General features: G+C 47.0%; 2 protein-coding genes across 6 annotated transcripts in view; both read left to right on the top strand.

Moving 5' to 3' along the window:
- Positions 1 to 3,126, top strand: part of ARID1A (AT-rich interaction domain 1A) — a 68,500-nt gene extending 65,374 nt beyond the window's left edge. For both annotated transcript variants that reach the window (XM_052662238.1, XM_052662230.1), the window contains exon 20: positions 53 to 3,126. In XM_052662238.1, the coding sequence (XP_052518198.1) occupies positions 53 to 1,783 (1,731 nt within the window). In that variant the 3' untranslated portion in view covers positions 1,784 to 3,126. The remainder of the gene's footprint in view (positions 1 to 52) is intronic.
- A 6,237-nt stretch (positions 3,127 to 9,363) lies between these two features.
- PIGV (phosphatidylinositol glycan anchor biosynthesis class V) lies at positions 9,364 to 19,012 on the top strand. 4 transcript variants are annotated; one of them, XM_052662261.1, is made up of 5 exons: positions 9,364 to 9,400; positions 10,404 to 10,488; positions 12,176 to 12,310; positions 15,665 to 16,786; positions 18,304 to 19,012. In XM_052662261.1, the coding sequence occupies exons 3-5, from the start codon at positions 12,233 to 12,235 to the stop codon at positions 18,583 to 18,585; spliced, it is 1,482 nt and encodes a 493-aa protein (XP_052518221.1). In that variant the 5' UTR covers positions 9,364 to 9,400; positions 10,404 to 10,488; positions 12,176 to 12,232; the 3' UTR covers positions 18,586 to 19,012. The 4 variants fall into 4 exon arrangements, with proteins under 4 accessions (XP_052518221.1, XP_052518214.1, XP_052518208.1 ...); XM_052662254.1 differs by having other exon boundaries at positions 9,386 to 9,932; XM_052662248.1 differs by having other exon boundaries at positions 9,386 to 9,932; positions 10,399 to 10,488.
- The last annotated feature ends 5,934 nt before the right edge of the window (positions 19,013 to 24,946 follow it).

The raw sequence follows: 24,946 nt of genomic DNA, 5'->3' as shown, positions 1-24,946 counted from the left end.
TCTTCTTAGCCACTTTTCTCCCTTAATTTAGTTCCTATTCTTTCTCTTTTAGCTCCCAGGGTTGCTCGAACTCCTTGTGGAATATTTCCGACGTTGCCTGATTGAGATCTTTGGCATTTTAAAGGAGTACGAGGTGGGTGACCCAGGACAGAGAACACTATTGGACCCTGGGAGATTCAGCAAAGCGTCTAGTCCAGCCCCTGTGGAGGGGGAGGAGGAGGAAGACCTGCTAGGTCCCAAACTAGAGGAGGAGGAAGAGGAGGAAGTAATTGAAAATGATGAGGAGATGGCCTTTTCGGGCAAGGACAAAGCAGCCTCAGAGAATAGTGAGGAGAAACTGATTAGTAAGTTTGACAAGCTTCCAGTAAAGATCGTGCAGAAGAATGACCCGTTTGTGGTGGACTGCTCAGATAAGCTTGGGCGCGTGCAGGAGTTTGACAGCGGCCTGCTGCACTGGCGGATTGGTGGGGGCGACACCACTGAGCATATCCAGACCCACTTTGAGAGCAAGACAGAGCTGCTGCCTTCCCGGCCTCACGTGCCCTGCCTACCAGTCCCTCGGAAGTATGTCACAGCAGTAGAGGGCACACCAGGGACAACAGAGCAGGAGGGCCCCCCGCCTGATGGCCCTCCAGAAAAACGGATCACGGCCACTATGGATGACATGTTGTCCACAAGGTCTAGCACACTGACCGAGGAGGGAGCTAAAAGTGTAGAGGCCACGAAGGAAAGCAGTAAGTTTCCATTCGGCATCAGCCCAGCGCAGAGCCATCGGAACATCAAAATCCTAGAGGATGAACCCCACAGTAAAGATGAGACCCCACTGTGTACCCTTCTGGACTGGCAGGATTCCCTTGCCAAACGCTGCATCTGTGTCTCCAACACCATCCGAAGCCTGTCATTTGTGCCAGGCAACGACTTTGAGATGTCCAAACACCCGGGGCTGCTGCTGATCCTGGGCAAGCTGATCCTTCTGCACCACAAGCACCCAGAACGGAAGCAGGCACCACTAACTTACGAGAAGGAGGAGGAGCAGGACCAAGGGGTGAGCTGCAACAAAGTGGAGTGGTGGTGGGACTGCTTGGAGATGCTTCGGGAAAACACCTTGGTCACGCTCGCCAACATCTCGGGGCAGTTGGACCTCTCCCCATACCCCGAGAGCATTTGCCTGCCTGTCCTGGACGGACTCCTACACTGGGCAGTCTGCCCTTCAGCTGAAGCCCAGGACCCCTTCTCCACCCTGGGCCCCAACGCCGTCCTTTCCCCCCAGAGACTGGTCTTGGAAACCCTCAGCAAACTCAGCATCCAGGACAACAATGTGGACCTGATCCTGGCCACGCCCCCTTTCAGCCGCCTGGAGAAGTTGTATAGCACCATGGTGCGCTTCCTCAGTGACCGAAAGAACCCAGTGTGCCGGGAGATGGCTGTAGTCCTGCTGGCCAACCTGGCACAGGGCGACAGCCTGGCAGCCCGTGCCATCGCAGTGCAGAAGGGCAGCATCGGCAACCTCCTGGGCTTCCTGGAGGACAGCCTTGCGGCCACACAGTTCCAGCAGAGCCAGGCCAGCCTGCTCCACATGCAGAACCCGCCCTTTGAGCCAACTAGTGTGGACATGATGCGACGGGCTGCCCGTGCGCTGCTGGCCCTGGCCAAGGTGGACGAGAACCACTCGGAGTTCACGCTGTATGAGTCACGGCTGTTGGACATCTCGGTGTCACCGTTGATGAACTCATTGGTTTCACAAGTCATTTGTGATGTACTGTTTTTGATTGGCCAGTCATGACAGCCGTGGGACACCTCCCTCCCCGTGTGTGTGTGCGTGTGTGGAGAACTTAGAAACTGACTGTTGCCCTTTATTTATGCAAAACCACCTCAGAATCCAGTTTACCCTGTGCTGTCCAGCTTCTCCCCGGGAAAAGAAGTCTCTTCCTATTTCCTCTTTCCTCCCCCTTCTCGTCCCTTCTTCACCCTCACCTTTCTATTCCCTGTCCTCACTTTACTCCCCTCAGGACCCTGCCCTATTTGAAAAGACAAAGCTCTGCCTACATAGAAGACTTTTTTTATTTTAACCAAAGTTACTGTTGTTTACAGTGAGTTTGGGGAAAAAAAATAAAAAATGGCTTTCCCGGTCCTTGCATCAAGGGGATGCCACATTTCATAACTGTTTTTAATGGTTAAAAAAAAAAAAAAAGGAAAAAAAAAAGTACAAAAAAAAACCCTGAAGGACAAAAAAGGTGACTGCTGAACTGTGTGTGGTTTATTGTTGTACATTCACCATCTTGCAGGAACCGAGAAGTTCGCAGTTGTGGACAGACCCTGTTCACTGGAGAGGCCTGTGCAGTAGAGTGTAGACCCTTTCATGTACTGTACTGTACACCTGATACTGTAAGCATACTGTAATAATAATGTCTCACATGGAAACAAGAGAAAACGCTGGGTCAGCAGCAAGCTGTAGTTTTTAAAAATGTTTTTAGTTAAACGTTGAGGAGAAAAAAAAAAAGGCTTTTCCCCCAAAGTATCATGTGTGAACCTACAACACCCTGACCTCTTTCTCTCCTCCTTGATTGTATGAATAACCCTGAGATCACCTCTTAGAACTGGTTTTAACCTTTAGCTGCAGCGGCTGCGCTGCCACGTGTGTATATATATGACGTTGTACATTGCACATACCCTTGGATCCCCACAGTTTGGTCCCCCTCCCAGGTACCCCTTTATAGTATGACGAGTTAACGAGTTCGTGACCTGCACAAAGCGAGACACAGCTATTTAATCTCTTGCCAGACATCGCCCCTCTTGGTGCGATGCTGTACAGGTCTCTGTAAAAAGTCCTTGCTGTCTCAGCAGCCAATCAACTTATAGTTTATTTTTTTCTGGGTTTTTGTTTTTGTTTTTGTTTTCTTTCTAATCGAGGTGTGAAAAAGTTCTAGGTTCAGTTGAAGTTCCTGATGAAGAAACACAATTGAGATTTTTTCAGTGATAAAATCTGCATATTTGTATTTCAAACAATGTAGCTAAAACTTGATGTAAATTCCTCCTTTTTTCCTTTTTTGGCTTAATGAATATCATTTATTCAGTATGAAATCTTTATACTATATGTTCCACGTGTTAAGAATAAATGTACATTAAATCTTGGTAAGACGTTTGTCAGGCTTTTTATTTTCAAACTGTTTAAAATCTTAACCTTTGGGGGGCTTGGGGGAACCCATCTTGTTCTTGCAAATCTCCCTTGGTATGTATGCTCTCTCGCTAAATGGTGACATCCTGGCCCCTGTCATTTCTGTACCATATTCCACTTGACCTTCCACAGTGTAAGTCTGAATTTAAGAAAGCTCTCTAGCCTACTAGGCTGCTCTGTCCACAGGATTTCCCAGGCAAGAATACTGGAGTGGGTTGCCATTTTCTTTTCCAGTGCATCTTCCTGACCTGGGGAATCAAACCTGCATCTCCTGCATTGGCAGGCGGATTCTTTACCACTGAACCACCAGAGAAACTAAAAAATCTTATTAGCCTTTTGAAATAAAGTGGGTTCAAGTAGCCAAAGAAAGTAATGATACTCCAGAAAAAGAAACCTTTTGGAAATAGTTGGCAAAGAGTATCTGTTTTGTTTTTTTTTAGAAATATTTCCCCAGACTAGCTCTCTTCCCTGATTCCAGATTAGAGCATTCAGCTGTCTTCTGGACATCTCTGCTTGGAAGTTCAATCTGAACATGCCTAAAAACCCCTGTCTTCCCCTAGAAGCCTCAGGAAATGGCAACTCCATCATTTGGCCAAAGACATCCTTGACTCCTTTCATCCGTTGGTATTCTTCAAAAAATAATCCTCAGTCCAGCTACTATCTCTGTAGTTCAAGAAACCATTGTGTCTTTCTTAAACTTTTAAAATATCCTCCAAACTGGCCTCCCTGCTTCTGCTTTGCCTGGTGTTTGAACCTATTCTCAACACAGCAACCAGAATGCTCCCATTAAAATCTAAGATCAAAATCTTTCAGTGCTTCAGCCTTAACTCCAGATCCTTATTATGACCTACATGGCCCTCAGTTATCTAGCTTGCTGTTACTTTTTGGTTTCCTCTTCTCTCTTCCCCATTGCACATTCCACTATATATAGAGTTGTTTCCACCTTGGGACCTTTGCACTTACTGTTCCCTCTGTCTAGAATACTGTTTTTGCCAGATAACTGTATAGCTAAAGTCCTCATCTCTTTTGGGTCTTTGTTCAAATATTGTCTCAGTGAGTCTTTCCCTGGCTACCTTATTTAAAATAGTAATTTGGGACATCCTTGGTGTTCCAGTGGTGAAGATTCTGCTTCCACTGCAAGGGGTATGGGTTTCCATCCCTGGTTGGGAAAGTTCCGCATGCCATGTGATATGACCCCAAAAAAGGGGGGAAAAAAGCAACCTGTTCCCCTGCCTCATTTCTCTTCTCTGCTGGATTTTTCTTTATGGCACTTGTTACCATCAGACTTGTTGTATATTGTACTTACCTACTGTCTTCCACTGTAATTAATGTAAGTTCTCTCAGCACAGGGAGTTTATTTAGTTCATTTCTATATTCCTGTGCTACAGAACAGCCTGGCACATTGTAGCCACTTACTAAGTAGTCCTTCAATGAAATGGTAGATGTTGGCCAGACACAGTTACTTTTATAAGGTTAATGTTGCAATATATAGTTTTTCCCTTCCTGACTTCCTTAGGGACACAATGGAGAAACCAAAAGCAGTAGCAGAAAATGCTACTATCATGGACATTTAAAGTGAAACTTGAAACAACAGCTTTCTATTGAGTATCTACTTGTGTACCAAACATAGTACTGCAAATAATTCCCCAACAGTTCTGTGCCTGTGAGGTAAGTATTCTGGCTCCCATTTTATAGTTGAGAAAAGGAGCTTCTTTGAGCTCATACACAAAGGACCATGACTCCAAGGCCCATGTTCTTAATACACACTCCACCTCCTTCCTGGCTTGGAGGACAACCAGGAGTAACTGGATCTAGTTGTGGAGCACAGCAGGCAAGGTTTGGTTTTTGTTGTGTTTAACATGAGGTGAAATTGTTCCATTGATTTCAATCAAGTGTTTGTCAAACTAAGTGTGGTTGTAAATATTTGGGTCAGGGACAGGAATGAATAGTTTGTATATTTCTCCATTGAGAGAGGGGGAAATAGAGACAACTGGCTAATGTTTGTCAACTAAGCTGCCTTACTAGAACTCTTGGGGGAAAAAAACTAAATGGCAAACTTTTCATATCTATATTTTGGCAAGTAATACTGCTAATGGGAATTTTTGCTCTGGGCCTCTGAAACTCCAGTTTCTAGTCAAGAAAGTGCATTTCTGGGCTATGTGTGGAACATTACCTAGGAGTTTGGTTTCCTGGGTTCCTTTCATCTGCTCTCCTGCAATGCAGGAGGAGCCTAGCCTGGTCTCCAGTTTCTGACTGGAGTTACCACATGCAGAAAGAACTGCTGGCCACTGAGCTGTGAGTAATTTGCTTTGGAGAAGTAAATAGAACCTAGCCAGTGGAGAACCCAGGGGTGTGGCCAGCAGTTCTTTTCCCAGGCTCCTCCCTCCCCACCCCCCAAATGACCTTAACCTTCTTTCATAACTGGAGAGCTGCCAAGTCCAGCCTAAACAATACTCTCAACCTCATTGGCTCTTTCGCCCTGCAGCCACTACCACCCCCAAGTGGCTAAGGACCTTCCCACTAGGCCTCTCTGTGGGGTCAAGGCTTTCTAACTACTGAAAGGCAAACACCAAAGAAAGGGTGGAAAATATCTAGTATCCATGGCCTTTAAAGGATCAGCATTTGACTGCTGAAACTGACAGGAGGGTGGGGTCTCTGTCGCAGGGTGGATGGGCATCCTCAAGTGATACATATGGCAAGGACAAAAAGGATGCTTCCGGTGGTGCCACCCCTAGTTTCAAGATGGATTTTAGCGTCATCCAGCATCCTTGAAAACTGCCAATGAATGCCCACAGAAAGAATCCACATGAAAAGCAGCAGCATAAAGTTCTGGTAAGGCACATCTGCCTGTCCTCACAGGCATTAGCACTGCCTGCTAACAGTTGGCAGATCAGAGGCCAGTGTGGTCACTTTTGTCCCATAATGGCATGCCCTCAAAACCAAGATCAGCATCAGCTACTCCATCCTTCCCACAGGATTGTGTTCTCAGGTACTCGGTCTTGTCCGACTCTGAAGGAAGTTTAGTAGTTCTCGTAGAGCACACGCTTCCTTGGAGCAACCTGACAACTTACTTCTCTAGCTACCTTGCTTTGCTCTGCCATCACATTTAGAGATGGCCTTGGCCGTCTCTCAGTAATTTTGTCTCTAGGCACTCCATGGTCCTAATCCTATGGAAACTACCAAACTTCCTTCACATCGTCAATGGGAAAATCACTTGCTCCCTTTTTTGTTCAGGGAGTTTTAATAGCCCAACTTTATCAAGCAATTTGTGCCAAGCGCTATAAAATCCTTGTAACAAATGATACCATCATGGATTATGATGTCTAGCTTCTTTGTGAATTGCATCATTTATCATTAAAAATAATTCACCTTTGGTTCATTTAAAGATTAATTTTAAAAGGATACCATCATCTCCAAGAGGACAAGGACTCTGTCTTGTTCAGTGTTATGTTCTCATCCTCATTACACAGTAGTCCTATTTTGTTGAGTAAATCAAAAGGTAAAATTGGAATTTAATGAAGGAAATAGTAGGTAGGAGCTGTTAAGACTTGGTGTGCCCTATGTAGAATTTTCAATATAGCCCATAAAGACCCATAGTTGAGTGAAAAAAGGAAGAGAGGGAAAGAGGTAAACCTGAGAAAGATTGAAAATAGCGTGGGGTGGTTAAAAAAAAAAGGGGGAGGTTTTTAATTCAAATCCCACCTCGGCCACTAGCTGTGTAACTTCAGAACTGTTCACTTTCACCCAAGCCTCAGTTTCCTCATCCATAAAGTGCAGGTTAAACAAACAGATGTATTCACTAGATCCTTACTGAGAACACACAATATACAAGGTACTAAGTGCTGGAAACACCTTGGTGAACAAGGCCCCCTTCCCCCCCATAGCACTTACATTCCTAAGAGGAAAACAAGACAATGAAACAAATACCTAATTCATGGACAGGACAACCAGGTGATCATAAATGCCATAAAGAGAGCAGAATTAGGGTGGTGGGAAGTACAGGGTGGTGATTGTGGTGAGGTAGACAGAGAAAGCTTCTCCAAGGAGGTGGCTTTTCAGCTGAGACCTGAAGTGGGTTGGCCAAAGGGCAGCCAGTCGGCAGTGAAGCATTTCAAGCAGAGGAAACAGCAAGAGCATAGCCAGGCAAGTTCAAGAAAGAGAAATGTTCTAACTTTCTTACATTCTAGGATTCTAGAAACGGTGGTGTGCTGCTTACATTGTTTTAGTCAGAGATCTGTATTATGAAACCGTTTCTTGGTGGTGTGGCATATTTACTTCTTTAGGGAAGTGGCTGAGTAGTGTAGAATCTTTTGGGAGCCCTGGGGTAAGGCTCTGTCTTCCGGGCTCTCCCACAGCGCTGGCCGCTCAGCTGGCTCCCTGTGTGGCTGCAGGCTCCATTTTAGCAGCAGACTAACAGCAGACTAGAGAGAGCTGCCTCCTCCACTACTTACAGCCCTGGAGGCCCAGAACCCCTCCCATCCCACCTAAGGCTTCCTCCATTCTGACAAGCCAGAGCCTTGTGAGCACAAGATTCAGCCTCCTTGTTTTCCAGTCGGAGCAGGAGCCAGAAAATGAAACAGGAAACAAAGCGGAAGAGGAGGGGGGTGGGTAGTAGAGAAGGAAGGGAAGGAGAAATTGCAAGAAAGTAGAGCTGAGGAGCTGGACAAAGTTCTACCTCTGAAGGGTGACAGTTGAGCTTTAAAAACAACATTCTGAATTGTCACAATAGACGCCTCTCCTTTTCACAAGTAGATTTTTGAGAGAATTTGGTGTGTGAACAGAGGGAATCTTAAGAATGCATGTCTTTTTCTATTGTGAATTCAGAAAGGAAGGAGAGTTGATTTCTCAGTTTTGTCCTTGCAGACACAGTACTGCTTGGAGCCTCAAAGACTTCTAGAGATTCAAGCAACAACCTTAGGCCCCAGTCACGAGTGTAACCCACAGCTTTGCCGACTCACTCACATGCCTCTGGAGCCGAGAACAAGGGTGTGTCAATGAGAAACCTAGGGTTCTAAGCTCCATTCCCCCCCCGGCACCCCCCCCCCCCCCCCCCCCCCCCCGTCTCCAGCACTCCACGACTACAACGTGATGGATCCACCTTACACACAACAAATATCTGAGGGCAGTTTAGGTCTCAGGGCCTGAAATGAGCTATAAAGAATCCAAAGATACAGTCGCTGGCCCCCACAGAAGTGCTGTGAGCTGCCTCTCTTTGCCTGGAGAGATAGCAACCACCTCTTTTGTTCCCACCCACAGGAGTAGCTGTGGCGGAAGATAAACCCCTCCCTCAGCCAGGGCTGTGGCCAGAGGCTAACCCAGACCCTAGCTTCGTTTGGAGGGCAGATAACTGAAACCACAAAGGGCTCTGGAATCCTGAGAAACGAGAAATCCACCAACGGAGAAGGATTTATTATCTATTTCCTCTAAGGAGGGTGCAAAGTTGTTCTAACAGTTTCCGTTACAGGGGTACCAACTGGCCGCTCCTCCCTAACAGACGGTTTTGTTGTTAGCTTTTTTCTTCTTTTTTGGCCCCACTTCCTACGAGAAAAACGGCTTCAGTGAAGGAGAAAGGAGTCGTGGCGGGCGTTCTCTTAAGTTTCCTTCACCACCCTCATTAGCCACCTGACTTGGGGCTGAGGACTGAGGCAGGACAGAAGGTCCCTAGTAGCCGGAGGAGGGGAAAGTCAGGGGGAACCCCCACTTTCTTCACACCCAAGACGCGGGGTGCCGCTGCTGGCCACAGAAACCCCAAGAAGGCTTTTCTTTCTACTCAAACTACAGCTATTGTGTGCCAGGCCCTGTGCTGAGCTGTTCTTGCCTGACAGCAGGGAAAATGCGGCTCTGGCTTCCGTGAAGGGGCCGCAGGGCAGCCCCCGACTCCGAGGGCCTCGGCCCTCAAGGGAACTTATGGATGTTTGAGGGGTGGTTCGAACTGGGCCAAGAGTACTGACGCTGAGACAGCAGCCCTGGAGGACTAACTGAAGGCGGGGGAAGGGGCTGGCGGAGCGGGGACTCCTCAGGTGTCACCAGGGCTGGCAGGGGTCAAGGCAGAGGGGCGCTGAGTCGCGGGGCTATACCGTCCCCGCCCCGCTCTCCCGGAGTCAACATGGCCGCTGCGGAGGGGGGCGGGGCAGCTCCGACTCCCGGCAGGAGCGGGGCGGGGCCGCCGTCCGCGGAGCAAGTGCGCAGGCGCGCCCGCTCGGAGCCCCGGATGGAGGAGCTAAGGTTCGGGCCCCGCCTGAGAGGTTGAGACCCGCCGGCGCTGGGGACCCGGCGTCAGCTTCGGAGCCTAGGAGTTTTGAGTTGGGTGGGGGGAGGGAAATCGTCAAACGGAGGCCGAGGGAAATGAGGCGGAGGCCGCCGAGAAGCGAAGAGCCCCGCCCCTCCGCCAGAGCGGCCTCCCAGTGCCGCCTCTTCCTTTACAGCCTCTCGCCCTCCCCTGCCTTCCGGTCGTAGGCCGGGCCAGGCGTCGCCGGCCCCCTCCGGAGTAACCCCTGAGCTGTGGCCCTTTGGGCAGAGGAGATGCCCAATCTCTGCTTGGGACTCTTGTCGAAAAGGAAACGGCTGGAACGGGCTTCGGACCAGGGTGGGAGGGCAGAAGGTGGCCCCTGAAGCCGGCGGCCAGCAAGGCCTCTGGTCCCGAGGACCCTGGGTCCGAACAACACCCCTTGCCCCCGAGGATGTTAGTCTTACCCAGGGCGTCCAGGGCTCCGATTCAGCAGGTTTTCCTGTCTGCTCAGATGGGACCCTCCCTGCCGTAAGCATACAACAGCATGCGCTGTCACCTGACAAGCACTGAGCTTGGGGTTGGGAAATCCTGACTCTGAAAGAGCGCATCCGCTTTGGCAGGAGTGAGGGCTGGTGGAAAGACTGATGTTTCGGACAGAAAAAAAAAAAAAAAAAAGATATTCTCCTTAAATATATCCTTGGGTGTGCCACTTGATACTTGTGAGCCTCAGTTTCCACATCTGTAAAATGGCGATGGTAATTACACAGGGTCTAATGAGCTCTCTGTGTAAAAACTCTGGAGAGTTTTTATTACTCACTTACCTGGGGCATATTTATCTCAAGGGAAAAGAGAGTAAAACTAGTTGCTCTGTAAGTGTCCTGCCAGTTCAGAGTCTGCTTTCGTAAAGGGGTTGTTGGGAAGTGAGGGCAATTAGCTGAGAGGGAGAGCTCACTGGCTTTATTCTTGTTTTCACTTGGTTTGCCTGCAAACTAAGTGTAGGCTACACGTCTTCTGTGGTCGCTGGGTCTAGAGCTTGAGTCTGGAGAGACGAAAGGAAGAATGGAAGCCTGGTGAAGAGGCAGAGGTGGGTTATGTGCTTTTCTGTTCCCGACTCTTCTGCATGTGGGTGGGAAGTGAAGGAAGGGAAAAAGTGAATTCATCCTAGGATAAAGAACCAGCGGCCGTGTAAGGTTGGCTGTTCTTGTTTCTACGATTCCTCTCGATTCAGCGAGTCAGATATTGGCAATGTTGGGTAGATTCACAAACTACCGCTGTTCTCTGGGGATTTCGAAAGCTTGCCTTTGAACTGAATTTTGATGAGCAAATCGGTGTGGCGTTGGTGGCCCCTCCCTTCCTCCAGGCCTCCTGGTGATGGAGTAATCAACAGGCGCCCCCTTGTGCTGAAGAAAGAGAACTGCTGCTTCTGGAGAAATTGTATTTTCCTGTGGCTTCTGTGACTTTGTTTTGCTCTCAACGTGAGACATGGTGGGAGGAGTACTTGGAGCAGAGATTTTGTATCCAGAGCCAGTGAACTGGTGAAGCCATATCCAGTTCCTGCCACTTCCACTAAATCAGAACACAGGTTTAATGCGAGGCCCTGGAAGGATAGTTGGGAACAAGATAGACAAAGCCCCTGCTCTCATAAACAAATAAACAGTAACTATAAAGACAAGGAAGAGGGTAATGAGAGCATATCACATAGTCTAGTGAGGGTCACCGAATTCCAGAAACAAGTGATACTTAAAGGTTTGATTGGTGTTAAGAAAGGAAAGTCTTCCAGCCCTCCCTCTTAATTTTTCTGTTTAAGTACAGTATTTTTCCTTTAGGGTTAGTTCTTCACCCCAAGTTGATGAGCTGCCTGTGATGCTCCTGCCCTCCCTTCTGATTCCTGACTGGTTCTGTAAGAGCCATTGCTACTTCTGTGAACCCAAGGAATTGTGTTTAAAAAAAAAAGAAAGAAAGCCGTAGAGTGCATTCCTTCCCTCAGAATGGCTTTGCAGTTGTTTATACATTGCTGCCATTCCAATGAAGAGATGGGAAATAACAGTTTCTCCATCTGTAGTAGTCGACTTTGTCGTCCCTCTCAGTTTGTTTTAGCAATATGAGCTGGCTGAAGTCCTGCTGAGTGGTGGTTTTCTTTTCCTTCTCCACTTAACAGACCAACTGAACACACATCAGAGAGCTTAACTAGAGTGTATAGTCATTATGGTCTTCCAGTTCAGTTCTATGCCCCACTTTTGGGACTCTGGTTTGGGACCTAGTTTATTATTCTGGGCAAGAGGGAAAGGGCACACACCAAATAATAGCAACCGCAGTGTAGATTTGGTAGTACTTTTTTCACACTTCAGTCCATTTCGCCATCATGACAATTTCATGAGACAGACAAAAAGAGTCCAATCTCACTTACACCTAGAAAACTGAGGCTGAGAAGAACAAAATGAAAACGTATGAATGAGAAAGTCAGGACTTGAACCCAGGCCTTTAGTTCCCACACAGGGGCTCTCAACAGGCGCTTAAAGGTTTTCTGTGAGCTTAGCTTTCCAGCTTCCTGCCTAGAGGAAGTGTGGAACTTCCCTTATAAGAATACAGTGCTTCAGAGTGACGGGAGGCAGTCCCATGTGCCTTTAAGATGCTTTTTCTTCATCTAGGAGGTTAGGTGGTTAAGTTTGCCATAATAATGCTGAAGCAGGAGGGTGTTTCTATGAAGAATGCTTTCAAGAATTGACTTTCTGCCCATGTGTAACATTTCCTCCTTGGATTTTGGTGTTTAGAAGCCTGAGGGAGCTCAGCCCTGGCAGCAGGCCCCCTGAGTTCCTGGTGGTGAGAGGATGTGGCCCCTGGACCCATCCCGGAAAGAGGTCCTGGGGTTTGCAGTCAGCTGCCGTGTCCTGACTCTGGCGCTGCAGGTCAGTCTCTGATCTTTTGTCCCGAACATGCCGTTGCCACATGACTGAGCTATTTGCTAAGAATAGGCCTCATCTTTCGGTTTCCCAGATGTGCCCCTCCACGTGGGGCACAACTCTAGAGACCCAGACCACACAGCTGGAAAGTGGACAGGACTCTTAGAAGTGATCTGTTAATCTCTTATGTTACACATGAAATGGCTGAGGCCCAGAAAGGTTCAATGGCTTCCTTAAAGTCACAAGACAAGTTAGAAAAGGGCCAGAATCATACCCCAGGTTTCCTTACCCCTGGCCTAGTGATCTTTCCACCAGACCACATTCTGTAACCTTTTGCCTTTAGGGTATGACAGCTCAAAGCATTACCCTGGGTCCCCAACCAGGAGGCTGAGCACAGTATCAATCAGTTGAGTGAAAGAGAGGGGCACTGTCCTAAGACCATCTGTGTTTATCTGTTTAGTCATGTGTCTTCTACTCTTTCCCTAGCTGTGTTCCCTTCCTGTCTCACCCACACACAACCTCCAGTGCATTTTGCAACTCCCTTTCCCTTCCACGACTGCCCTTGATAGATATTTTAATCCGATTTCAGGTATATATGAACTATATATGGTGCCTAGCACAGAACCCACTGCTTGTAGGTCCACAGTATCTATTATTGTTGAATGTACGTCAGCAGCCTAGGGATGTTCTGTCAACATATTCTGTGTGCCTGTCATCATAAGCACATTCTCTCTGAGGCTCATAGCTGGTTCCTTTGTGGAAAACTCCTTTCCGCTCTCCTCCCCAAGTATATGCGGCATAACAGGCTCTGCTAGGTCCCAGGTTTAGTTAAAAGGGTCTTCAGCTTGAAGCCTAGGACTGTTCCCTGTGACTGTCAGTCCTGTCCCACTTGTTTTCTGTGTTCAAAGTGGCCTAGTAAAGAAATTGACCAAAAAAGGAAAGAGCCTTAAAAATGAGGTTGTACTCCTGTGGCCAGGCTTTGGAAAACTGACTTGATGATGACTTTGAACCAGCATCAGCTGAGTGATTGGCAGAACTAAGGAAGCAGTGCTGTGACTGGATGGCACCTGGGATAGAGTACCAGGAAGCAGGGGTTCTAATTCAGGTGGTGATTTGGAAACAAGCGTGTTTCCTCTGTGCTGTTCACTCAGCCACCAAATTTTATTAAGTTCCTGCTCTGTTCAAAGAATTGCTAGGTGGGAGTATAAGAAGTCACGATCTCTTTTCCCTTAAGTAGCTGACAATCTAATGGGGAAAAACACATTTAATAATAATGCTATTTCATTGTCCTCCCCTCCCCCACTGGCAGCTTTAAAACTCCTGCCATCAGGTTATATCCCCAGTTAACCCTCATTGTTTCTGTCATCTCTGCTAGTGACAGCTCATTCTTCCTCATTCCTTGAAGGTTTTAGCTCCTAATTCACTCTTGCTCTTTCCAGCATTACTGTATATTTCTTGGTGGTTTCAATATTAATAAAGCTGATACATCTAACCACTATCTCCTATCTTTGCAGTTTACTCCCTCAGGACTTAGCCATTGATTCTAGCTCTGTTTCCCTGTCCCTCACTCACCTTGTGGCTTCAGCTCCGCTTCTTACCCAGCTTATAGTCCATGGTCCACCATGCATACATGTACAACTCACTTGCTCCCTTCTTCCTGTCTTAATCACAAGACAAAAGCCCAGCCTTGATTAAATTCAATTCCATGTGTACTCTGCGCCTGCATCTGCTCAGAGAAAAGCATACGACTCTATTTAACTAGTCTCTTTTTATTCAATACCATTAACCGGAGTGAGTCCTTAGTGCTGCCTGGCAATCTTAGTGTATTTCCCTGGTCTAGTCCCTACGTATTCTCTAAATTTTTCTGCCTATCAGAATCACCTGGGAGGGCTAAAAACAACCTAAATGCCCAGGCTGTCGGAGAAGGCAGTGGCACCCCACTCCAGTACTCTTGCCTGGAAAATTCCATGGACAGAGGAGCCTGGTGGGTTGCAGTCCATGGGGTCGCTAAGAGTCAGACACGACTGAGCAACTTCACTTTCACTTTTTACTTTCCTGCATTGGAAAAGGAAATGGCCACCCACTCCAGTGTTCTTGCCTGGAGAATCCCAGGGACGGGAGAGCCTGGTGGGCTGCCGTCTCTGGGGTCGCACAGAGTCGGACACAACTGAAGTGACTTAGCAGCAGCAGCAGCAGCCCAGGCTGTACCCCATACTGGTTAAATCATTAATGTTGTGGAGCAGAGGAGAAACCCAGGCATCTTGTATTTGAAAATCTAGTGCACAGGCTATTTTGAGAGCTAGGGTCAGAAATTACTTTACACATTTTTTTTACTTCCTCAGGTCTCTAGCACCTTTTCTCTAGCTTGTTTTCCTGAATGAGAATTCAGGAAAATAGAAGCAATGAGAAGCAACCTTCTGAATTCTTCCTCCACAGCCATCCACAAACCTACATCGGCACCTCTGCACCTTCACTGCTGAAGGCGGCATGAGCTGTCTCTCCTCTCTAAACTAAGGTCAGCTCCTCTGCTTCCGTAGCAGATTCCATCCTCTTTTGCTTGCTCCATCAACCCTTCCCTTTCTCACTCGTGTACACAGTGGTTTCCGTTCTGCTGGATTATTCCCGTTGGCAAACAAACACCTCCCACTTAAAAGAAAAAGATTTCTCTTGATCCCACAATATCGTTCACCTACTACCCCATCTCTGCTCCCCTTTACAGCAAAAATCCTCCAAATAGTTGTCTGTATCTACTGTTTCCCTTCTCCCTTTCTCTGTTGAACCCAGTCTAGGCAGTCTTCTCTCTCCTCCACTTCAGTGAAATAGCTCTCGTCATAGTCACTGGTGACCTTCACGGGATTGCTAAATCCAGTGGTCAGTTTCAGTTCCCATCTTACTTGGCCTGTCAACCACATTTAACAGAGCCGATCACTCCTTTGCTTTGCTTGGTTCTGTGACACTGTGCTCTCCTGTTTCCTCCCTACCTCACTGACCCTTCCTCCTTTACCATTAGTGCTGGATCCTCACTCTCTTTGGGCCTCTAAATGTTGGCATGTCCAGGACCCAGTCCTCAGAGCTCTTCTTTTCTCTATCTGCACTTCTTCCCTGGGTGATCTCTTTCAGTCTCATACCTTTTAGTACTATCCATCCACTTATGACTTCCAAATTTATATCTCCACCCCTGATGGTTCTCCTCACCCTCAAGATTCATATGTCTCCCTGCCTCATTGACCTCTGCGCTGGAACATCTACTTCACACTGAACTCATGATTCTTCCCCCAACGTGTCTTTTCTTCCTCATTTTATTAAATGGTAGTTCTTCCACTTGCTCAACCAAAGTACTAGTTCTTCTTCATCTGACAGGCTCTCTTCAACGCCATCATCCCAGACCATCGTGCAGAAGCCTTCTCTCCTCCTCGCCTCGGCCCCTCTGGCTCTGCAGACCAACTCGTGGAAGGTCTTCTGGGTGGCCTGTCTCACTGGGACGCTGAACACTTCCTGTTCATTGCCGAGCACGGCTACCTGTATGAGCACAACTTTGCCTTCTTCCCTGGTTTCCCCCTGGTCCTGTTGCTGGGGGCTGAATTGCTGAGACCCCTGTGGGGGTTGCTGAACCTACGGAGTTGCTTGCTCATCTCAGTAGCTCTGCTCAATTCCTTGTTTTCCGCGCTGGCTGCACTTGCACTTCATGACCTGGGCTGTTTGGTTTTGCACTGTCCCCGCCAGGCCTTTTATGGAGCGCTGCTCTTCTGCCTCAGCCCCGCCAATGTCTTCCTGACTGCTGGCTACTCAGAAGCTCTATTTGCTCTCCTGACATTCAGCGCCATGGGGCAGCTGGAAAGGGGCCGAAGCTGGACTAGTGGACTCTTTTTCGCCCTTGCCACTGGTGTACGCTCCAATGGGCTAGTCAACATTGGCTTCCTCATACATTCTCAGTGCCAAGGCTTTTTCTCATCTCTCACGGTGCAGAATGCTCTGAGACAGCTCTTGAAGCTGATGGGCTCTGTGTTCCTATCAGTGTTCACACTCGGCCTTCCCTTTGCCCTCTTTCAGTATTACGCCTATACCCAGTTCTGTCTGCCAGGCTCAGCCCACCCCATTCCTCAGCCCTTGCTGCAACTAGCTGTAGACCAGGGCTACCGAACTGCGGAGGGAAACAAGCCACCTTGGTGCTCCTGGGAACTTCCCCTAATATACAGCTACATCCAGGATGTCTATTGGAATGTTGGCTTTTTGAGATACTATGAACTCAAGCAGGTGCCCAATTTTCTACTGGCTGCACCGATGGCTATATTGGTTGCCTGGGCAACTTGGACATATGTGACCACCCACCCTTGGCTCTTCCTTACACTTGGGATGCAAAGGAGCAAGAACAAAAGGACCCTAGAGAAGCCTGAACCTGGATTCCTCAGTCCTCGGGTGTTTGTGTACCTGGTCCACGCTGCAGCGCTGCTGCTGTTTGGCAGTCTATGCATGCATGTTCAGGTGAGGTGGACTCCTGGCTGGGAAAAGGTGTGAACAGAGGCCAAACCCGCTGGTCAGGAACAGGCAAGACAGCTAACTTCTTCCATTTGAGTGACCTGTACCTAATTTATTCATTCAGCTACTGTTTGGGGGTGTTTTTATTGTGAGTCCCTGGGTCAGACCACTGAGAATAGAACATGAATAAGATAAGATTGCTGCCCTAGTGGGTCTTGCGGTCAAAATGGAGAGGCAGACATTTAACAAGTAAAAGGTAAAACTACAGTATAGCGGAATGGAAGAGGAGATCCTTTTGAGATAAAGTATTGTGGAAGCATGGAGGAAACAGTAGTCAACTGTCAAGGAGTCGAGAAGGGCATCATATGTCGGCTGGGTCCTGAAGAGTAAGAAGGAATTCTGTTTAAGAAGCAGAGGATGAGCACTCTGGTAGATGGAAGGGCATGGGTGAAGACACGAGCGTCCTAAAAGGACCTGATCTGACTGAGTTACAGGGATGAGCACAGAGGATGTCTCTGGGACCTTCCCCTAACATAACCACTGTACCTGGAATGTCTCCTTGAATGCCAGCTTTCTGGGGTACTCTGAGCTCTGGCAGGGGCTCTGTTTTCAGAGGGGCCGTCTTGTGCGGTATTCGGTCAGTGGTGAGGATGGAGGGAGGTGGGAAGGGTTTGGTTGTATATCCAATTGGTTTGGTTCCTGGTTGTGGCCTCAGGTCAGCATGACTGCGGGGAAGTCTTTGGTCTCCACACTGGTCATTCCTCAGCAGTTTCTGCCTCTCGGAGGTGCACACTGGCTGTCTCTAAAGTTCTCCGAGCTATATGAATAAGAGGCACGGGGAAATAGAAAGTAGCATTCTGTGTTTGCAGCCAGATTAGCTACTGGAGTGAATGCCAGCAAAGCTTAGAGTTTCCAGAGATGAGGGAGACCATTTGGAGACCTGGCTTTGGACTCCCCCAGAGGGGCCGTGTTGAACCACAGGATCCCCTGCCGCTTTGCTCCTGCTTTACCATCTGCTTCAGGTTCCCAGAGCCCCAGGGGCAGCCTAGAGCTTAATATTTATTTATTTATTTGGCTGCATCAGGTGTGAGTTGCGGCACTTGGGATCTTTAGTTGTGGCGTGTGGGATCTAGTTCCCCAACTAGGGACCGAACCCAGGCGCCCTGCATTTGAAGCACTGAGTCTTAACCACTGGACCACCAGGGACGTCCCCAGCCTAGAGTTTAGAGTCCTGGTCCTGGGCTAAAAATGGACCCCATGGAGTTTTGAGTATTGATTGGCCCATTATTGTGGTAATTAGTCTGTAGCTGTGTTTACTTATAACATTGCAGTCACCTGGCTGGTGTTATACACAGCTTTATAAGGCAGATCCTAAGCTCTGCTGAATGAATATCTTTTCCAGCATAATGCATTCCTAGTCTGGGAGCTATAGTTTACCCAGAAGCAGGGAAGTCCCAGGCTCATCCCATCTGAGGCAGTGACATTCCAATAAATGTGTGGATTTCCTCCTTTTATGATTTCAGGTTCTCACCAGGTTTTTATGCTCCTCCACTCCTATTGTGTACTGGTTTTCAGCTCACTTGCTTCTGGATCAAGAACCGCTGCTGAGATCCCTAGAGGCTGTGCCTGGGAAGCCTCCTGCAGGGCATCCCCCACCAGGACAAAAGGTCCCCAGAAACTCTATGATGGGACTGTTGTACAACTGGAAAACTTGTTCTCTGGTCACACGATGCATCCTAGGCTACTTCGTGACTTACTGGCTCTTGGGACTACTCCTCCATTGCAACTGGCTGCCTTGGACATAACCTGGAGACCTAGGGGACAGGCCTGAAGCAGACGTAACCAGGGTCTGAAAGTACAAATACACTCTGGGGCTGCCTGTGCTCCCTGGAATCCTTACTCTGTCCATTAGAACCTCTCTCTCTAGCTGAACATTGGTTAGGAATGGAAGAAGTGAAAGCCTCTAGAGAGCCCTTTCTGGTCCTTGCTGTGGTTAATTTTAAAGTAGTAACTGGTTTCTCTATAAAGGAAGAAATCTTATTCCAGATCTGTGTTGTCAGTCAATCTTAGCAGAGATAGTCTTAAGCTTACCACCTACCCACGTGTAAATTTAAATATAAATTTCATCAAAGGCTCTAGCTGACAAGCTGGTCATAGTCCACACAGTGATGATGATGGACGCCTGAACAGTGTAGCAGCAATAGTAAGTAAAATGGGACCATCTTTTCCAAATGGGATGTTGTTTCTGATGAGTTTTTTCATGATTTGTTCACTTATTTATATGAAAGATATGCAAATTAAACAACTTTTGTTTATATCTGTAATGAATTACCTTTTTATTTTTATTGCTGTACTGGCTTGCAGGACCTTAGTTCCCCAAGCAGGGATTAAACCCGGGCTCCTGCAGTGAGAGCACTAAACTGGACTACCGGGGAAATCCCATAAATTATCTTTCAAAAAAAATAATACAGGACTTCCCCGGTGGTGCAATGATTAAGAATTCGCCTGCCAATGTAGGGGGACACAGGTTTGATCCCTGGCCAGGGAAGATTCCCACATGCCATGGGTCAGCTGAGCCCGTGAACCACAACTGCTAAGCCCACATGCAGCAACTACTGAAGGCCTGTGCAACCTGAGCAGCCACCACAGTGAGAAGCTGTGCACCACCATGAAGAGTAGCCCCTGCTCACTGCAACAAGAGCAAGCCCACAGATAGCACCGAAGACCCAGTGCAGCCAAAAATAATTTAAAAAATAAAGATTTACAAAATAATATAAATTAAGGGCTGAGACCCTGCCACATACTCTGCATCAAGTTATTTGCGGGAGAAAGTCATGGTAAGAACACTGCATGAGGAGGCAGAAGGCCTAGATTCTGGTCCCCCAGGAAACCCCACTTAGCAGCTGTGCCCTAGGAAGAGCTTCCCGAGCCTCAGTTACCTCTCTGAAACTAAGGGGAAACTGTATTAGCCTACTGGAGAAAAATACCCAGTTCTCCTATTTTCAGCACTTAGAAGAAACTCTCCGTCTTCTCAGGTGCAACTCTGAGGAGTAACTTCAGTGACCTTTCCTTTGAATGAGGAAAAGCACTGACATTGGCAACTAAGGCTCCTGTTGTGTGTTAGTAAACCTGCCCAAGGCAACTAGATGTTCAGCTCGGTGAGCGGTGACTGGTTTTCCTTCCCTTCCAGAGTGCCTGTGCTTGCTTTATTAGTAGACAAGGATCAGAGGAACCGTCACAGCAGCAGGCGTTGATAAATCGTAGGTAAGTCCATGGTTGAATGAAATGGTATCTTCTGGCCCCCGTTTGGTTATGGGCCTGTCTGTATAGTTGTAAAAACCTTGATCCCTGCTGAGCTACTTTTTCTCAATTCTTTGAGCCAGGTAAGAGGTTCTGCATCATCACAACTCGTTCCCCATTTGAACCAAAAATTCCAGCAAGCAGAAACTTCAAAATAGATGGATAAGCAGCTTCTGGAGAGCCCTGTGAGAGTTAGAATTATGACACACTCCCTCTGACCATGGCTGAAAGCTCAACTTGCCAGCTGAAGGGACGCTCCTGGCTGAGCCCCAGCACCCTCTGTTGGAGCTCCTAGTCAGCCTGGCCAATAAGCATTTCCCATCCATCGGCCCAGCTTTAGCACAGCTGAGAGAATTTGGTCCAGAGTCAAGTGCTTCTGAAAATGTACACACAGATCGGGACAGCCCTCTGCCTTCTGCCAAGACACCCGAGTGCCCTTGGCAAAAGATGATCACCGCTGCCCTAGTGTCCCTCCAGTTGGCAGAAACTGCTCCCTCTCTCCTCAGCAACAGCTGCAAGTCTGGGGCCTTCCACCTTGTGTGCAGGAAGAGTTGAGGTACTGAGTCAGCTCTTCACTGCAGAGGGAGGGGCACTAGGCGGATTGCCCTCATGGATGCACCTCGCTGCCGCTTTTGGCGGGTAATCAGGACCGATTATTCCCCTACTGGAAGAGGTGACTCAGACTCCATAGTTTAGGGGGTGATTTCACTGCTTTGGCAGCCTCAGCTTAACCTTCACACTGTATCTCATCACCCCGGAAACAAATGATTTCAAGGACCAGAAACCCTTATAAATTGGAACCTCTCCTTCTCAACTAATGTCAAGGAATTAAATCACTCTGGTATTTTGCAAAGACCAATCTAGTTACAGTTGATCGTAGAGGAGATAACTGAGAACCCCAGCTAGGTGGACACACCTGGTGTGACCTGGGACAGACACCGTTTTCCCTCTGACCTTGGAGGGATATGGTTGCTGTTCTCTAAGGAACTAAGGAATGGGCTGATTTTATGGCCAGCAGCTGTCTTTTTACTATCCTATTAACAGTCTTTAATAGTCTGGGAGAGGGACATGAAGGGCCCAAGTCAGGAAGCTTCCTGTTTACCCTGAGGTCTAACAATGCTGCAGCTGGGTTGGGCTTCTACAATTTCAGAGAAAAGTCATTTCCTTCTGAGACCCAGCTAAAACAGAAACCAGACCCTTCATGTACCTAGAAGTAGATGCTTTTTTGTTCTTTAATGAAGGTGGGAGGAGAAGGGAGTGTTTGACATGTCTTTACCAGCCTCCCTGGAAAAAAAAATCACTTTTCTTGACCCAGCCCTCTCACTTTCATCTAAAACATGTAGTGTGTGTAGGCTTAGGGGATTTGAAACTGATTCTTTGAGCAATTGTTTAGTAATGCCTATTTTAGGGGAATAAGACTGGCGTGCCTCTTGTCCTCAAATAGCTATTTGATAGAGTTTCTAGCAGAAACACAGGACCGTTAATCAAGGGAAAAACTGATAAATTCTGGGGAATGAAGAGACACTTAAAAACTTCTTGCTCTGTATTTCTCTACTTGAACTTACCTGTGATGAGGATGAATTTTACTTAGGAAAGAGTAAGTGTGATATAAGAATTGGTGGTATTTTAATCACTCAGTCGTGTCTGACTGTTGCGACCCCATGGACTGTAGCCCGCCAGGCTCCTCTGTCCATGGGATTCTCCAAGCAAGAGTACTGGAGTGCCTAGCCATTCCCTTCTCCAGGGGATCTTCCCGACCCAAGGATCGAACCCACATCTTCTGCATTGCAGGCAGATTCTTTACTGCTGAGCCACCAGGGAGGACCCCACATTACAGAGTTAGTACACTGTAAATTCACACAAGATGGAAGTCCCTCCCAGCTTGAAATACTTGAAAAGACTTCACAAGGGATAGACTTTGAAAGTTAAGGCCAGAGAATGAGTATAAGAAACAGGAAACAGAACAGAACAAGGAGGGCTCAGTTTGAGTGGAACTTGAGGTGTGTTGTTGTTGAGATCTAAGCCTTGAAAGCCACAAGCTCAGCTCCACTGCGTACTAGCTGTGTAAAGGTGAGCAAGGCACTGAATCTCTAGGCCTCTGTGTGCTCATCTGTAAAACGTGGATAACACGATCTACCTCATAGATATGAACAATGACATTGTTTGTCTCATAGGGTTGTTGTGCAAATGAAAAGGACTAACCAAGGAATAGCTGCATTTCGGACATGTTGAGTGTACAGTGCCATCAGCACGTTCATATGCCAGGAAAGGTGGAACTGGAGACAAAGGGGGGGGGTCGGGGAGCTATCCACACTGACAGGATAATTACAGCAGCCACGATATTGGATGGGACGTCTCTAGAATGGGGGTGATATCACTTACCGTACGGAGTAGTTACGAAGATTCAATGAGAAGCCTGATAAAGCACTAGCGCAGCACCTAGCGCATGGGAGGAACTTCATGAACGGTAGCTATTTTTTATTGTCATTATCATCATCATCATTGTCATTGTCACTGAAAGACCAGGAACAAATAGTATCAGGTGGAAAAGAGAGTTTCAAGAAGAAAGAAATGGGGATTTCCCTGGAGGTCCAACTAAGACTTGTTTGATCACTGGTCAAGGAACTAAGATCCCACATGCTGCTGCATGGCCAGAAAAAGAAGAAGAAAGAAACGGTTACCAGGCTCATACGCTGTTAGGGAAAGGATGAGAAAAGCTATTGAATTTAGGGATTAGGGATATTAATCAGGGTAGGCTAACTGCAGTAACAACTCCCCAAACTCAGTGGTTTAATAATAAAAGACTTTTCTTGCTCACATCATAGTCTAGTAGAGATTTGGGGAGGGATGCCTGCTCCACCAGGTCATTTGGGACCCAGGCTGCTTCCGTTTCCTGACCCTGCCGTCCTTCAGATAGATGCTCAGAGTCCTCTGCTTGCAGAGAAGTTTTCAGGGTCCAGAGCTGGGAGAGTTGTACGTCACTTTCACTGTCATTCCATTGACTGGAACTCGGCCATATGGCCACATCTAACTCCCAAGGGAGGTTGGGAAGTAGAGCTGCCAGATAAAATATAGGATGCTCAGTTAAATTTCAGGTAAATGACATATTTTTTCAGTATAATTATGTTCCAAATATTGTAGGAGACATGTAAGAAGTTCTTCATTGTTTATCTGAAATTCAAATTTAATTGGGTATACTGTATTTTTATTTGCTAAATTGGCAACCCTAGTGGGAAGTGAAGTGGCTATGAGTTTAGGACAAAGAGAACACAGATATTTGTGTGTCACAGTATGCCTCTGTCTGTGTTTCTGAATCAAATGCCTGTTTCTGCCCTTCCCACAGAAAGAACAGTTACCCTTCCCAAGGGAGATTCTCCCACATCCCATCTAGTTACCCTATTCAGCTCCAGATCGCTCAGCCATCTTCTAATATGGTTCCTTACGGTGATTATGAACTAAAAAACCAAGTTATCCCTGGGTAAAGATTCTTAAAAAGAGTGGATATATGTATATATATAACTGATTCAGTTTGCTGTACACCTGAAATTAATACTGTACTGTAAATCAACTATGTTGTTGTTATTTAGCCACTAAGTTTGGTTCAACTCTTTGCGAGCCCATGGACTATAGCCCACCAGGCTCCTCTGTCCATGGGATTTCTCAGACAAGAATACTGCAGTTGGTTGCCAATTCCTTCTCCAAGGGATCTGCCCCAACCCAGGGGTCAAACCCACATCTGCTTGGCAGGCAGATTCTTTACCACTAAACCATCTGGGAAGCCCAAAATCAGCTATACTCAAAAAAAAAAAAAAAAAAAGTATACACACCCATAAGAAAAAGTTTGGTGGCATTCTCTTGTGAATCCATCTGCTCCTTTGTTGGGAGTTTTTATCCATACCCTACAAGAAAATATGCAATGATAGAGCAAAAATAGGGTAACCTCAGTGTAAGCTCCTATTCAGAAAAGGAGAGAATGGAAGATGTAAAACTGTCACTTCCAAAGCAGTTCTGAATCTCTAATGGTCAGACTTGTCAAAGCTCTCTTCCCTGGGCCTGGGGAGAGTTCCTTGGTTAACCCTGACTTGCTCTCGGAAAGACTTCTTTGTCTGTTGTTCTCCACCCTTCTCACAGCTCCTGGCTTGTTTATTCTTCGTGACCACACAGGAAATGGGCTTTGGGAAGTATGACCTCCTTGGTGAACGTTCAGCCACTTCTTGCTGGTACAAGCAATGGAGAGCCTAAAAGTTACTTTAAATCTTGGCTAGCCAAAAGCCTATGTATGTGTGTGGGGAGGAGGTAAGATATGCAAAACATAAAGTTCATCGTTTTAACCATTTTTAAGTATAAAGTTCAGTGGCATTAAGAATATTCACATTGTTGTGCAACCATCACCACTTCAAGGTTCATCCATATTATAGAAGGTGTGAAAATTTCCTTTTTTATATAGAATGGATAAACAAGTTCCTACTGTTTAGCACAGGGAACTATATTCATATCCTAGGATAAACCATAATGGAAATGAATATAAAAAAACATATAGGGAGTTCCCTGGTGGTCTAGTGGTTAGGATTCCAGGCTTTCATTGCCATGATCCAGGTTCAGTCGTTAGTCGGGGAACTGAGATCCTACAAGCTCTGCAGTGCTGCCAAAAAAAGAGAAAAAAAAATGTAAAGAATGTATGTATATGTATAACTGAGTCACTTTGCTGTGCAGCAGAAATTAACTTTGAAAATCAATTATGCTTCAATAAAAAATAGATTTAAAAATACTTCCATTCTTTTTAAGGCTAAATGACATTCCATTGTAGGTGTGTTATTATTGTTCAGTTGTTCAGTCATATCTGACTCTTTGCAACCCCATGGACTA

This window comes from Budorcas taxicolor, chromosome 2 (genome assembly GCF_023091745.1).
Source record: "Budorcas taxicolor isolate Tak-1 chromosome 2, Takin1.1, whole genome shotgun sequence".
NCBI classification, from domain to species: domain Eukaryota; kingdom Metazoa; phylum Chordata; class Mammalia; order Artiodactyla; family Bovidae; genus Budorcas; species Budorcas taxicolor.
Note: the sequence above shows the minus strand (reverse complement) of the source record. Positions and strands in the feature narration are given on the sequence as shown.

Coding starts and splice junctions, on each gene's coding strand:
- PIGV (XM_052662261.1), top strand. CDS start 12,233: ATGTGGCCCCTGGACCCATCCCGGAAAGAGGTCCTGGGGTTTGCAGTC. Junction 12,311..15,664: donor TCCTGACTCTGGCGCTGCAG/GTCAGTCTCTGA, acceptor TTCATCTGACAG/GCTCTCTTCAACGCCATCAT. Junction 16,787..18,303: donor GTCTATGCATGCATGTTCAG/GTGAGGTGGACT, acceptor TTATGATTTCAG/GTTCTCACCAGGTTTTTATG.